This window comes from Rattus norvegicus, chromosome 1 (genome assembly GCF_021556685.1).
Source record: "Rattus norvegicus strain SHRSP/BbbUtx chromosome 1, alternate assembly SHRSP_T2T, whole genome shotgun sequence".
In the NCBI taxonomy this organism is placed as follows: Eukaryota; Metazoa; Chordata; class Mammalia; order Rodentia; family Muridae; genus Rattus; species Rattus norvegicus.
The window spans coordinates 267,799,535-267,815,941 of NC_141534.1; the positions used below are offsets into that span (position 1 = coordinate 267,799,535).

At 45.0% G+C, this 16,407-nt stretch overlaps 1 protein-coding gene across 24 annotated transcripts in view; it reads left to right on the forward strand.

The window, feature by feature from the left end:
* The window catches only part of Vti1a (vesicle transport through interaction with t-SNAREs 1A), a 307,420-nt gene that overhangs the window by 4,119 nt on the left and 286,894 nt on the right, over positions 1-16,407 (forward strand). For all 24 annotated transcript variants that reach the window (XR_015639359.1, XR_015639357.1, XR_015639362.1 and 21 more), the window contains exons 2-3: positions 1,558-1,616; positions 7,254-7,364. Coding sequence is in view for 21 of the 24 variants with exons in the window: in XM_087587681.1 (XP_087443807.1) it covers positions 1,558-1,616; positions 7,254-7,364 (170 nt within the window). In the remaining 3 variants the exon portion in view is untranslated. The remainder of the gene's footprint in view (positions 1-1,557; positions 1,617-7,253; positions 7,365-16,407) is intronic.

The following is a 16,407-nucleotide window of genomic DNA, read 5'->3' on the forward strand; positions in this document are numbered from 1 at the left end:
TGCATACTCAGTCAGCTATACCCCTGGCCTGAAATGTTTTACTTTTAGAATAGTTGAAATTATCTAACAATGGCAAAATGTCTCGTCCTTTCCACGTGCCAATGTCCCCTGTTAACACCTCGCCCTGATCTATTTGCCACCAGTCCCGGGTCACATCATTTGTTATTGACTGAAGTCCATACTTTATTCACATCTTTGTGGTTAAAACGAGAAAGGATTCTTTCACTTTTTTTTTTTTTTTTTTTTTTTTGGTTCTTTTTTTCGGAGCTGGGGACCGAACCCCAGGGCCTTGCGCTTCCTAGGTAAGCGCTCTACCACTGAGCTAAATCCCCAGCCCCTGATTCTTTCACTTTTTAAGCCTAATGTCCTTTGGTACTCCAGGATCCAGGCGAGAATCCTACAAACCTAAGCAGTAACTCTCAGACTCCCGTGGGCTGTAACAAGTTACACGGAAGAACCCGCTACTACTGAGCAAATGGAGTACGGAAGTAACGGGAGGACACTCAGAGCACTCCCTGCTTGGGAGTTTCCCAGTTTTGTTTGTTTATTTGCTTTTCCCCCCATTTTACAATCCATTTAGAAAATCCTGGCCAGAGTTTAAAAAGAAACTGTTTGTTGTCCAGGATCCCGACCCAGTGTTGAGACCGTGGCTTTGGAGTCAGAAGCAAAGACTCTAAATACCTATTGCAGTTATCATCCTTTATAGTTTAAAAACATTTAAAAGTTTCTGTTTTATGTCTGTAAATGTTTGCATGTGCGCGCACCACATGCTCAAGGGCTGGTGGAGGCCAAAACAAGGCTCAGATGTCCTGGACCTGGAGCTACAGACAGTTGGCAGCCACCATATATGTGGTAGGAACTGAGCCCTAGTCCCCTGCAGAAACTGTGCTCTGAACTGCTGAGCCCTCTCTTTCTCCAGCCCTCATACCTTATCCTTAACATTACTGAAAGCACAAGAGTAAAGAGTTACAAGATCTTGCCCGGTTTGGAGAAGTGTTTTTACATATGAGTTTTAAATTATAGTCACAAGTCAGTGATTCCAATTTATTACAATGATGACTAGCAAATCCCTCTGGTCACCACTGTATCTGCCATTTTGGGGATGATATCTTCCAGAGAACAAAATTCTTATTAGTCTCCCTTATAAATATATGACACCTCTTAAAAACTTGGCCCTTCCTTGGGTTGAATTTCCACATCCTGCAGAGTCAATGTTCAGTGTAGTTTGTAACGTACCAAAGAATGTTCTGTTTGCTTTACATTTTCTGATCTGGTTGATCAGAAAAGAGAAGGATATATTAAAATAGGTTTTAGAGCCGTGGTTCTTAACCAGTGGATCAGGAACTCTTTTGCAGCCTAAGACCAAGAGTTAAAACAGATGTTTACATTATGACTTATACCAAGATTACAGTTATAAAGTAGCATGAAGATAATTTTATGGTTGGGGGTCACCACATCATGAGCAGCTGAGTAAAGGGCATTAGGAAGGTCGAGAACCCCTGATATTCATCGTGTGTTGTATAATTATTATTTCTCTGATATTATTGCTTGTTTTAGATGAGAAGAAGCAAATGGTTGCCAACGTGGAGAAACAGCTCGAAGAGGCCAGAGAACTGGTGCGTAGCCTGCGAGGTGTATTGAACACAACCCCTTGAGCCAGACCCCAAAGCCTGCTGTGCATGCTGTGGACATGCATGGACCACCAGGTTTCCACGTGACAGTTCATTCCTTTGCAAGTTCATTCCTTTGCAGACTAAAGGAAATTTAATAGCTTGTAGAGGTTTTCTTCTTTTTAATAAAGGTGGCTCACCAAATGTCAACCTCTAATTTATATTTCTTCAGAGTACATCTCCCAAGAACTAGTGTCTTAGTGCATGGTCCTAGTGGCTAGCATTTGGTAGTAGCACAGCACACCTCATATTGGGGGAAGCATATTGTGTTGTCATCTTAGTTTTCTCACAACACCTGAGAGAGCAGGGTTGTCTTTCATAACTGACAGAGGTCTGAGATTTCCATCACATGGATGCCCACAGAAGACGGGAGATTTCTTGTGTATGTGTGTGTTTACATATTCATTTACATTGTGTGTACGTGTGTGGGGGTACATGTTCCCATGTGTATATGTGCACATAAGTACATATGGATGTGGAGGCCAGAAGTTGCTATCAGGTATCTTCTTCAATTCTCTTCACCTTATTTTTTGAGGCAGGGTCTCCCTCTAGACCCCAGGGTCACTGATTGAACTACATTGGCTTGTCTATCCAGTCCAGGGATCCTGTGTCTACTTTCAAGCAGACATTACTGAAGTTACAGGCATGCATCTTGCCACAGCAAGTTTTGTGTGGTTCTAGTGATCAGAGCTCAGCTCCTCGCATTCATGTGACAAGCACTTTGCTGACGGAGCTATTTCCCTCAGCCTGCAAGACACGCAACTCCTAAGCCCAAAACTGAAGCCTGTGTCACTACAGAAGTAGCTGCCAGAGTCTCGTCTTGGTTGCTTACTGTCCCTGAGCCCCAGTTTCCACAGGGTCGGGATGCAAACTCTCACTTCCACTGGGAGCACGAAGCCTGGGAATAAGGCTGCCCTTGTCCAGAGAGACCTATGATTTCGTCCTTTAGTGTCACCCTTTGTGGATGGACTTTGAGACACAGCGTGGACAGTGTTGTTAGAGCATCACATTCATGCTCAGGGGACCCTGTAGGAGCATCAGAGAATCATGGGAGGGTGACGCCAGGATTGTTGTCACCACTATTCTAGATGAGGACTGGGGCTTAGAAAGGCTAGGAAACCCATCTGAGGTCCCACACTCTACTGTGCACTCTGGGTTTTGTGCCTGGACGAGGTGCATGGAGAGTCCTGGCTCAAACACTGCTTTTTCATAGCAATCCTTAAGTCAGTGAGCAAAAGAGAGAGAAGTGTTTCATTCCAGTTTTGGGTTTTAAAAGCCAACTATTGTAGAAACCATTAGATTGTTGCTGTGTGTCGGACCAAGTGAGCGAGTGGCTTTTCTGAGTACTGAAGGGCAGACACTGGTGTTTTTCAGTTATCTGTGCTGAGAGAGTGATGAGTTCCCATTAACTGCTATTACTTGCTCTTGTAGCTCTTGTAGACATGGCTAGGGATGCAGGCTTCTTGGAGGCTGTTTTTTTGCAGTACCTCCTTGGACCATCAGGCAGCTCAAGGACTTTGTGAGTCTCTGGGAAGGCGGAGGCTTCTCTAGAGGCACCTGCTGAGCCTGACGTCTCTCAGTGCTGCTTCCGTGAGAATATTTGTTAATGGAGCCTCCAGAAGCAGCAGCAGCTTCGGGCTTACACAGCAGACCTTTCCTGGGGACTGGCTCCCACAGAGGCATTCCTGCATTTTCACAGTTTCTGGTTCTCATGGTCAGAATGGCCAGAGTCTCCCTCCCACATGATTTCTTTGTTCTGTGGTGGCTGCCACTGTCTCCACCTCCATTTCTACCATTCTGATGCCTGTTTTTCTTCTTCATTCTTTTTTCTTCCTTCGATCTCTCTTTGTATTAAGTGTTTCTCCCAACCTCTTGGCTTTCATGTGCAGAGGCTGACTTTAGATGTGAGCAGCCCATCAGGACACTTGTTCCCTCCAGTTGCTACGATGACTACAAAGGACCCAGCTGGTCAGGTCTTTGGTCTTGAGATTTTGTTTTACTTGATCTTAGCTGAGATGCCAAGAAGTGATGTTGATGCCTTTTCACACTGCTCTCCCTGGCAGCTTGCTCTCCTCTTCAGAACTGCTATTTTTCTTTACCATCTGAAGATGTTCTGTTTACTCGACACTGAGAGAAAGCTGGTCAGTTTATCAGTTTGGATGATAATTTATATTATGTGCTGTTCTTTTGATGAGGAACCTAACGGAAAGCTTGGTAGTTTTTGTGTCACTGCCAATCATGGTTTATCGCAGTCTGTGGACACTGTACTTTTTGTACTGACCATGTCTTCTACTCTTCAGTGGCTACGTGAGTATTGTGAAAACAAAACGAATCTATGTTGCTCTTCTGAATTCCAACAAGACACATGTCACTTTGCCAGCAGTTAACTATTTTCAAAGACGCCCTCTCTCCAGTCCTATTCAGTGCAGTGCTGGAGTCTTAGCTAGAACAATCTGATGAGAACAAAATGAAGAGTACAACTGGGAAAGGAAGAGGCCAAACTCACCCTTTCAAGATGACATAGCCCTGTTTTAAAGACTCCACTAAATCTGCTGTGCATTTGCAGCCAAGCTGTCAGATAGAAAATCATGATGCACAAGTCAGTAATGAATGAAATTGCCAAGAAAGATCAGGAAAGATTTCCCATTCACAATTCTTCAAAGTAAGAAAATGAATGGGAACAAACCTGTGAAGGAGATGAGCCACCTCTGTACTAAACTTTACGACACTGAAGATGTTGAAGAGACTTGTGCTTATGAAGTGACAAAATTATGAAAATGACTATATTGTTACAAATTATGTACACAGTCAATGTACTTCCCATTAAAACCCCACTGTCATTCTCCACAAAGCTAGAAAGAGCAATCCAAAATTCATATGGATGCACAAAGAACCCCATGCAGCCAAAGCATTACTCTGAGCAGAAACAACAATGCTCAAAGCATCATGAAATCCAATTTCAAATTATACTGCAGAGCCATAGTAACATAGCAAGTGGTGTTGTGAACACTGCATTTCACATCTAGAAGAAAGACTCCAGCCTTACCTCTCTGCACAGAAATCAGTTGAAAATGAACCAAATGTCTACAAAAAGCTTGACACTGCTAGGGCAAGCATTTGAAAAATACTTTTTAAAAGATTTATTTGAGAGAGAGAGAGAGAGAGAGAGAGAGAGAGAGAGAGAGAGAGAGTGTGTGTGTGTGTGTTGTTGTTGTTGTGCTCACACATGTGTGTGGATGCTCACAGAGACCAGTAAATGGTGTCAGATCCCTTGAAGCTGGATTTACAGGAGGCTTCGAGTCTCCTGACAGAGATTCTAGCAAACCCAGACAGACCCTCTGGAAAGCAGCAAGTGTCTCTACCCCTAAGTTGTCTCTCTAACTCGGAAAACACTGTAAGATACAGACAGAAGCAGGGCCTTCTAAAAGGACTCTAACATCACAGAATAGAATTCTGACAGATAAGATGCCCTGAAATTGATCACAGGGCCAAGAACTCCTGGAGGGAAGAGACACCTGACAGAATGGGAGAAAGGCTTTGCCAGCTCTACTTCAGGCGGGGCCAGGGGAAGCTACAATGTAGGAAATACAAAAACCTCCAAAAACTAGACACCAGAAAAACAGTTCTAGTAAAAAGAGAGCCTGGTAAAAACGCTCTGGATCCTTACCCATCAGGGCGATGCGAACTAAAGCAACTGTGGGCTCCATTTCACCTGGTCAGCGTGGCTAATATCAAGAGGACAGCAGGTCAGGCAGGGCAAATGATGTCATCTCAGGACGGGTCAGGAGGGCAGAGAGTCATCCTCTCCGCAGGTATGTAGTAAGTTCAAGGCCAGCCTGGACACTGTCTAAAAAACAAAAATCAAAAGGTGACCAGTACTGTGAAGCTCATAAGGAAACAGGGCCCATCTCTGCTGCCATGAACGGAAGCTGGCAGAGGCATGCGGGAGTCACTGTGGAGGATTCTTAAACCACTAAAGGTAGAAATGCGGGACGATGCAGGGCTGCCACCACTGCATATGCCCAGTGGACTTGTGTCCTGCCACAGAGATACATATCCATTTTTTAAATTAAAGATTTATTTATTATATATAAGTACTCTGTAGCTGTCTTCAGATGCACCAGAGGAGGGCATCAGATCTCATTACAGAAGGTTGTGAGCCACCATGTGGTTGCTGGGATTTGAACTCAGGACCTCTGGAAGAGTAATCAGTGCTGTAGTCAGGGCTCTTAACCAGTGGGCCATCTCTCCAACCCACATCCATATTTACTGCTGCGCAGTACACAGTAGCCAAGCCATGGAAGCAGCTTAACGTCCACCCACTTATGATGGATAAAGAGATGTGGCACATATATAGTGGAATTGTATCTGCTGTAAAGAAAAATGGCATGGTGACATTTGCAGGAAAGTGAGTGGAACCGGAAACCATTATGCTAAGTGTAAATGGGCCAGACTCAGAAACAAAGATTTCTTGTTTTCTAGCTCCTAGATTTGAGAGAAGAGGTTATGTGGGGAGAGGGAGATGCCCTGGATTAGGAAGGTGACTGAGCAGCAATGAGTTCTTAAGGATATGGGAAAGAAAGAGCAGGTCACTGAGTGCACACGACATGGGGGAAGACAGACTAATGTGGGAAGTCAGCCAGCAGGAGGGAGACGGGGCTTGGACAAGTAAGAACACAGTGTGTATGCGATTGCCATAGTACAGCCTTCTCTTTGTATGCTAACTTAAGAACTAAAACACAGAAGCAGGAAACACTGGTGATTTCAGAGAAGTACTTTTAAACGCTTGGTATGTGATTTAGTTGGTCGCCACTTCTCATTTATGAGGAACAGCATCCATTCCATGATCACTCTCTGAAAAGGGTTAATTAAAAGTATCTTATTTTCTCATATAAGTGCACATCTTAACTACAATTGCTTTTTGTCCACCTGCATTCTACTGTAGTTATCCTGTCTCCACCACTGTACAGCAGGTGATAAACTTGTATTGGTCATGAACTAATGTGTTAGAATGCTCCAGAAGAGAGTAGGGTGGCAGATGGCTGAACCATGCCTTGTATTTCAGTGAGCAAGGTGTAGCTAGCCTATTGATGTATCAGTTTAACTCCTCATCTGTGAGTGTGGCTTTAGTGTGTAAGGGTTTGGCTGGAGGCTGAGGTCACATGTTGTTTGTATGTGATTACCCTATCGAGGAAAGACTTTACCAAAGAGATTTCCCCACATGCCCAAGTCACAGGAAACAGTCTCCTGTTGGACACTCATGGTCAGGTTGGACTAAACATTGGGCTGCTCCCAGGATACTGAGAACAGATTAATGATGGGGACTGATTAATGCACGTTTTTCAAAACAAACTCTTGACAAAGCACACAGCGTGGCAGCCCTATCATTCTTTAGCTGCTTCCTGAGCTGATGAGGAAGTGAGCTCTAAAGCAGTCCTGAAGTCACTGATCGGGAGCTGCCCGCACCGTGGGCCTACTTTCTCAGCTCTGCACTTAGGAGTTAGAATCCAGGCCTTTTAGCCATAACATTTGGGTAAATAAAGAATACTAACATGGTTCACATTTTTTTCTTCCCCACCTTAGCTCGAACAGATGGACTTGGAAGTTCGAGAAATCCCACCCCAAAGTCGAGGAATGTACAGCAACAGAATGAGGAGCTACAAGCAAGAAATGGGGAAACTGGAAACGGATTTTGTGAGTTCAGTTCTGCCCTCTCATCCCTGGAGTGTTTACTTCACTGTTGCTGCATTCTTTACTGTTTCCTCCCCTTGCCATAGTCAGCATTAAGTGAGCAGTCTTGGGGCTCCTGCAGAGGATGAGCAGACCCGTTTATGACTTGGAGGGCACAGGGGCTAGAGGTACCCATGGTGGTGTTTGGGGGACATGGCTCTAGCCAGAGCCAAATCACACAGTCTTCAAGTCTATACAATACTTGCTAGTATTTAGCATTGGTTAGGATGTCAACACCGAGTTTTCTTTTTTTTTTTTTTTTTTTTTTTCGGAGCTGGGGACCAAACCCAGGGCCTTGCGCTTGCTAGGCAAGCGCTCTACCACTGAGCTAAATCCCCAACCCCAACACCGAGTTTTCTAGTCCTTTATAGTTCACAAGCCTGAGAGGATGTCCCGTGAGTCGGCTGCCTTACAAGCCCGAAGACCCAAGTTTCACGTAGACAACGGGCGAGGCTGTACAGTCTCTAATCCTGGTAGTGTGTGTATTTGGGGGTTGGGGGTGGGGGTGGTGGGGTAGGGAAGTCAGAGGGGCAAGGCACGGAGAGAGGAGGATCTGTAGAGCTGGTCGGCTGTCCTAGCCAGTTTGAACACTGCGTTCAGTGAGAGGCCCTACCACTTTATAGGAAATTTACTAAAAGAAATAGAAAAGAACAATGTTAAGATGATTAATACTGACAGTGGGAAGGACAATTGAGCGGTCAGCCAGGCGGTGGTAGAGCGCACGTCTAATTCCAGCACATGAAGAGCAGAAGCGGGCGGGTCTCTGAGGCTGAGGTCAGCCTGGTCTACAAAGTGACTTTCAGGACATACAGGGCCACACAGAGAAATTTTGTCTTATAAACCAAAACCAAACCAGCACAAAACAAAATCCTAAGACCCCAAAACAAAACAAAAAAGTCCTCTTGGTTATACATGTATAAGATGAGCTCAGATTCGAAGTGGTCTGATTTCATAGCATTTCACAGCAGCAGCTAACGCACCCTCTGCTGACCTAAGAGACCCACTAAAGTCTGCATAGGAAGGAACGCTCAGCCTTGTGATACAGCCCAGTGGACCTTGAGGGCCATAGACACAGGGAAACAGGTCAGTCCCAAAAGGCAGATGAGGCATGTGTTGCCTTGTATGACGTTTCTAGAGTGGTCAGACCCAGAAACAAAAAGGAAAATGGACTTCTGGGGAGGGGTAGGGAGAACAGAGAGCTGTTGATTTGTAGGATGGGATTCGACAGGAGGCCAAGTGTACCGCAGTTGTCATTTGGATTTCACTGCCGTTGTAGAATTCAGGTATGAGCACTGATAATACTGTAAATGATAAAGAGATAGAGAAAGAAATGCAGTGCCAACAATTATGTACGTGAGCATCGCAATTAAGATTTCTGTAGATTAATACTCTTCAATAATTTAATCAACAAATAAATAATTTTCACATTTAAAATAAAGAATGTGCAGGTAAAAAACGTGGCCCTTACATGTGATTGACACAGTTCTATTCTGAACTGTGAACCTGCTGTGTTTGTGAATCTGGGATCTGCACCTTTATAGAGGAAGTCAAGAACTTACAAGGCCCCTCTGGTTCTCCTGGTTCTCAGTTCTCCCTTAGCTGCTTCTTTGGAAGCACACCTTGCAGAGTGCGCTGTCCGTCTGCCCGGGAAGGCGTGGTAAAGGGAAATGCTCTTAGGCTCGGCAGCATCCTGATTTCCCATCTTAGTGAGGAAAGAGATGACTTATTAGTCACTGCCTTAGCCAAGCATCATGACAGGAGACTGACAGAGCTGGGAGTAAGGAGGTCAGGCTGATGTAGCTCAGTCTCAGAGGTCTCCATTGATGGCTCTTGTTCCTGGGCTGAAGGGAAGGCAGGGCATCTTGATGTGGAGCAGTGCTAAAGCGAAGCAGTGTTCTTTGTGGAGGACTGAACTTGTGGGCTCTGGGAGGATCATTTAAGTTCCAGTCACAAGTCACTGAGATGTAAATGCCACTGTGCTCCTAGTTTTAAAGAAGGCACCATCAGGGCTGGGGACTGAGATGGTTCTGAGTGTCTGTCATTGATTCCTGTGCTCTGCCAGATCAAACCTTCAACTGTTCTACTAAAGGGTGACTGCTTACTCATAGAAGGATTGTGAGGCTGGGAGAAAATTGCACTGATTTAATAATTTGTACCCTATATGGGTGAACCAAAAACAGCTAACTTGTTAACCCTATATTTAAAGATTCTGCTGTTCAGTGATAAGTGGCGGTGACAGCAGAACACGTTAGATTATTCTGGAATCACTTGTCTCATTTTTATGGAATACTTTTGAAGACACCTTTTCTTTTGAATGCCTAACCCAAAGAAACCACCCTAAACCCAGCCACAAATGTGTCATTTAGGAGGGTTGGCTTAACAGAGCCTTACGTCTGGAGGCCATAAAAGGTGTGGCAAGGTCACCTCGTTTGTTATAAGACTTCTCTCCTGTTTGTGGCTAGCTGCTTCCTGTCTCTGCAGTCTCCTGTACTCACTAGTGGCTACCTCTTCGCCAACACAGCCACATGCTGTGTGATGGGAGCTGAGGCTTCAGCATGGAAACCTGAGGAGATAGAGCTCAATTCAGGTCATGAGTTTCATTTGGAACTTTGCTTGTTAACCTTTTTGGATGCTAAATTACATCACTTCCATAGCTCACTACACCACCGAACCCATGTTTAATCTACTTGTTTCCCAAGGAGATTAGTATCGGGCAGGCTCCTTGACTTTAGGAAATTCTATTTTTGGATGAGTACTCCTTTTTCAATTATACTTCCTTCCACAATGAAAAATGGGATCAGGAACTACAAACTTAAACTTCATTCGAGAGGAGACATCTTTCCCCAGTGCTTTTAGCGATTTACTTAGTTGCTATTTCTTTTGCGGGGGGGTGGGGTGGGTGGGTTAGTCTTGTTATGTACTTGTGGCTCACCTGGAACTCACTGTGTAGACCAGGCTACCCTTGAGTGCACAGAGATACCCGTGCCTTCGCTTCCCAGTGCTAGGATTAAAGCTGTGCTCTACCATGCTTGGTGTTGAAACATTTTAAAGTAATGTGCATAGTATTTTGCCTTCATGTATGTCTGTGCACCACATCCATGTCGGGCCAGCAGAGGAAGAGGAGGACATGGATGCCCTGGAACTAGAGTTACAGATATGTAATTGAGCTGCCAAGAGGGTTCTGGGAACCTGGCTCCCCTGGGGGAGCAGCCAGTGCTCTTAACCACTGAGCCCTGAACCAGTTCTTTTTGTTTTTAAGATTAAAATATTTTCTAATTCATGCATATGAATTTAGTATGTTAATAGGATTCATCATGGCATTTCCATACATGCTCTCTGCATAGGTCAAGTCCATCTACTCTCTGTCTCTGACTCCTAATCCCCACAACATTCTTCTTGTCCATACCTAGCCCCTCCTAATTTCTCTTTGCCCACCTCTCCCCTTCCTATCTCTGGAGATCACTGTTGTGCTGGTGTTTCTGCCGGCTGACATCTGTTTCTGCAGTGAGAGAGAACACGTCGTGTTGTGTCTTAGTTCCTGTGGTCGACAGTTTGTACAGTTCTTTAGCGTGTGCAGTTTCATTTCATCGCTGTGGATTATGGGTTTCAACATACCATGCCATGGAACCAAGGAGGCTCAGGTGGACCTCAGGTTTTCTTCAACAGGTCTTATCTAGTCCTACTGTGTGGCAAACCCTGCCCTTAGTTCCCGAATACAGCTGGAGTTGGAAGCATCGCGATGCCGGTACTCGTGTGCAGTTGGGATTCTAACATGGAACTTGGAGGGGGAACTCCAGAGAAGCTGAAAATACGCATGCGTTCTGTTAATACACATGCGTTCTGTTAATACACATGTTAATACACATGCTAATACACATGCATTCTGTTAATACACATGCATTCTGTTAATACACATGCATTCTGTTAATACACATGCATTCTGTTAATACACATGCGTTCTGTTAATACACATGCTAATACACATGCGTTCTGTTAATACACATGCGTTCTGTTAATACACATGCGTTCTGTTAATACACATGCGTTCTGTTAATACACATGCGTTCTGTTAATACACATGCATTCTGTTAATACACATGCGTTCTGTTAATACACATGCGTTCTGTTAATACACATGCATTCTGTTAATACACATGCATTCTGTTGCCCTTGAAATGTACGTTTTCAGTATTGGCATGAGCTCCCTAGGGCTTGAAAAACAAACACACGTGTGATAGTTGGTTCAGGGTTAGCAGGTGATAGCAGTTCAGTCCCTGAGAGGGAGATGCACAGGAGGTTAGCCCACAGAGACCATGATGTCAGAATAGTCAAAGGAAATGAACCAGTGAAAGGAGAAAAGTACTGAACCCAGGGTTGTTGGGCTTTCCCCCCTCAGATTTAAGATTGTATCTTAACAAAATACAAATAAATAAACCCCTCTGAGAGTTGTCGTTGTTGTTGTTTAAGTTACAAACATGTATAAGCTCTTAGGCTGAGTCTGATAGAACTGGGAAGGTCTGTCGAGTGCTTGGCATCTCTGGTGTTGCATTGTGGTGCTAGCACCATCTTGTGGTTGATTTGTGTCATTGTACTTATTTTATGACAAAGCTGTACTTGCTTTAGGACAGCACACAGCATAGATGGGTTAGACTGTGATGGCCGTTGGAAGCAGCACTCTGGCCCCTGTCTACGTTCACTCCTCTCCCAGGTCACTGGTACCTGTAAGCTGTCCTTCCCTGTCTGGAAGGCTATATGATGTGATTGTTAGGCTGGTCCAGCGCAGAGCTGTGGACCTCAGAGAATGGCCCTTGATCAACAGTCAGCAGTGAGGTGGACTGAGAGCGCCTCGAGATCCAGCTCCCTGCAGACTGCTGGCTTAGTCCCCTTGGTCAGGGCTCAGAAGAGGCTGCTGTTAGCTGCACCGTGTCTCCCCACAGCTGCTGGCTGGTTGGAGGACAGCCTGTGCATGCCCTCTGTTACCGGCACCGTCTCTATACAGGTGCAGGCGGGCTTGTGCACACCCTCTATTTTTCTTTTTCATGTTCTTTCCTGCTTCTGAGACTAAAGTGTGAATGAGAAGGAACAATTTAAATTTGACTTTGTTTTAGTCAAAAGGTCAAGAGTTGAATACTTCTGTTTACAGTCTATCTTCCTTGTACATGTGGCATCCTGAGCTAGCAGACATCTGTTTTTGTGGGAACTTTATGAAACCACTGAAGCATGTTCAGAGGTGTGGGTGGTCCCAGCTGTAATATGTAATAGTTATCACATATGTGAACCTTCTTCAGCAACATACATGCATTCTAACAAGTACAGGAGCTAGTGTGGTGGTTAACATTGCGTTTAAAGTGTAGATTTACTGTGCCTGAGAGACCAAAAAGTAAGAACTGCCTCTAACCTGTAGCCCCTAACTTCCGTAAGCTGTGCCTAGCAGCTCACTTCCCTTTCCCTGCACGTGGAAGACTGTTCTTAAATTGACGGATCTTGTAAGATTCGCTGTTCCAGCAAGATTGTAGGTCAGAAGAATAACTTCTATTTTTGCTTTTGTAATCAAACTTGCTTACTCTAATAAAAAAGAGAACTTGGCCAGCTGCATGGCAGCCGTGTTAAGTCAGACCCTGATGTAGGCACACATATGCCATCTTTGTAGCCTTTCTGTAAGCCTTGGCTTGATATGGTTGGGTGCTCTCAGGTACAGCCCTGGTCCCACATTGGATACCAGTATTTAAAAATAAAAAGCCTCTTTTTATTAACATTTCCTTATGGTCATGATAAATCTCTGAGCAGCCCCAGACCAGTAACACTGGACTTGACAGAACCATCTGAGCAAAGAGACGTCCCTCATCGTGTACACATAACGTGTCTGCCGTTTATAACAGTTATACCCTTCTCTCTACATGAAATGTCTGAACATTCTGAAAGATTTTAAAAAACAAAATCAACTTAGCCTTATTGCTCCAGGAGGATCATGTTTGTATTTTGGTTGGTGGTTTTCTTTTCTACATTTGATGTTAGCCCGAGAAGCGATGGTTGTTTTTTTTTTTTTTAATTAATCATCCCATTCATTTACATCTCAAATGATATTGCACTTCCCAGTTACCCCCACCCCACATCTGCCTTCCCACCTCCCCTTTGCCTGTATGAGGGTGCTCTTCCACCTACCCACACTCTCCTGCCCCATTGTTCCAGCATTCCCCTATGCTGGTACATCAAACCTCCCTGGAACCAAGGGCCTCCCCTCTGGTTGCTGGCAGACAAGGCCATCCTCTGCTACATATGTATCTGGAGCCATGGTCCCCTCCAGGTACACTTCTTGGTTGGTGGTCTAGACTCTGGGAGAACTTGGTGGTCATGCCAGCCTATGTTGTTCTTCTAATGGAGTTGCAATCCCCTCGGCTCCTCCAGTCCTTCCACCAGCTCCCCGACCAGGTTCCCTGAGCTCCATCTGATGGTTGGCTCCAAGCATCCACATCTGCATTGGTCAGTTGCTGGCTGAACTGACTCAGGAACTACCACACCAGGTTCCTGTCAGCAAGAGCCTCTTGCCTCCAGCAACAGTGTTGGGTTTGGTGTCTGCAGACAGGATGGATCCCCAAGTGGGGCAGTTCCTGGTTGGCCCTTCCTTCAGTCTCTGTTCCACGTTTTGTCCCTGTTCTTCCTTTGGACAGGAATGTTTCTGGGTTAAAAACTTTGAGATGGGTGGGTGTCCCCATCCCTCGACCGGGAGGCCTTGCCTATCTACTGGAGGAGGTCTCTACAGATCTATACCCCCTTCTCTGTGCGTTTCGGCTAAAGACGTCCCCGCTGGGTCCTGGGAGCCTCACGTTGCCCTGGTGTCTGAGACCCTCCAGTGGCTACCCCCAGTTCCTCATCCCCCTGCTACATGCTTTTGTTGGATTTCCTGACCCTCTGTACCTCTCTCACCTCTCCTCCAGATCCTGATGCTGCCCCCTTTGTTTTCTCCCTCCCAGTCCCCCTTTCCCTCCACCTCCCACAATCATCCTGTTCTCCCCTCAGTGCAGGACTGAAGCATCCACTTCTTTCTTCTTATGTTCTATGGGTTGTATTATGGGCATTATGGGTTTTGGGCTAATATCCACTTATCAGTGAGTATATACCAGGTGTGTTCTTTTGTGATTGGGTTACCTCACTCAGGATGATATTTTCTAGTTCCATCCATTTGCCTATGAATTTCATGTAGTCACTGTTTTTGATAGCTAAGTAGTACTCCATTGTGTAGATGTACCACATTTTTTGAATCCATTCCTCTGTTCAAGGGCATCTGGGTCCTTTCCAGCTTCTGGCTATTATAAGTAAGGCTGCTATGAACATAGTGGAGCATGTGTCTTTGTTGTATGTTGGAACATCTTCTGGATATATGCCCAGGAGTGGTATAGCTGAGTCTAGGAGTGGTATAGTACTATGTCCAATTTTCTCAGGAACCTCCAGACTGATTTCCAGAGTGGTTGTACCAGCTTGTGGTCCCACCAGCAATGGAGGAGTGTTCCTTTCTCCACATCCTCACCAATATCTATTTACCAACCCTACATCCGATAGAGTGCTAATATTCAAAATATACAAAGAACTCAAGAAGTTAGACTCCAGAGAACCAACTAACCCTATTAAAAAGTAGAGTACAGAGCTAAATAGAGAATTCGCAGCCGAGGAATTGCAAATGGCTGAGAAGCACTTAGAGAAACGTTGAACATACTTAGTCATCAGGGAAATGCTAATCAAAACGACCCTGAGATTCCACCTCACACCAGTCAGAATGGCTGAGGTCAGAAATGCTGGTGGGTGGCTGTTTTCTAATCTCTCCTTTCCTGTAAATAGTTTTCCATAACAATGATGTCACACCGTCCACATTCTATAAATATGTGTTCTAATGTTACAGTTTAAATTTCCATAATCTCTAGATCATTTTAATGGAAGCATGTTTTTTCAACGATCCTAACATCGGCTGGATACCTGTATATTTCTTTTTTCTTTTTTTTTTTTCAGAGCTGGGGACCAAACCCAGGGCCTCGCGCTTGCTAGGCAAGCGCTCTACCACTGAGCTAAATCCCCAACCCCTGTATATTTCTATTTATTTCCTTCACAACTTACTGTGCTGCGGTGAATATATTCCAGTAGGGTTTTTAATTGGTATCATTTCTAAAAAGATAGATCAATAAAGAGTTTCCAGCTTTGCAGCTCACCACTAGGCGGTTTGTTCTGGCTTCTTCTCCTCACATGCTCACTGACAGTCACTTCTGCACTGAGAAATAACAACCGGGGGTGGATGGGAGCTGAGCACCTCCACTCCTTCTAAAGTGTGTCAAACAGTTGAGGAGAAGTCTCTGTGACTGGGGCTTTCACCAACTCCAGGGTGGGATGCAGCTGGGATTCTTTTTCTAAGGGCCTCCTCCCCAGGAAGAGTCACAGCTGTGACAAGGCTGGCAGACATCTGTGGTTCTCCAAGCTTGCTGAACTCTGAACTCACTGAAACCACAGACTCTTTCTCTGAGGCACTTGTCCCTGCCTGTGACCTTTCAGGGAAAGCATGTGCATGTGTGCACACATGATCCTTCTACAGAAGAGGATTTTGTCATACTGCACCAGGGCAAGTGATTAGAAAGCTGTTGTGCAAGCAGCCATCTTTGTTAGTAAGATTTTTGTTTTAGACTCTTAATCTTGGTAGCCCTACAAAGTTGAGCATAAGTGGTGCACACACATTGTCTTAGGAAGGCAGCCATAACCCTGCCTCCAGGGAAGCAGGCGAGCTGTGCATTGCTCTGGCCTCCCCATGTAGGAAATATCACAGGTTCATGCCCTTGACCGTCCCTCATCACGTGTTCTTCAGTGAAGTAGTAGTATGATCTTGGCACACTGGATTGTCTTGTTGGGACTTTGTGCTAACTTTTGCGGTGGGCCATAATAGATTTCCTTGATTTAGGAGGCTTTGACATTTTCCAGTGTGAGTAATTTTATCCTCAGTCTTGAGAATATTAGGTCCTTAGTCCTTAGG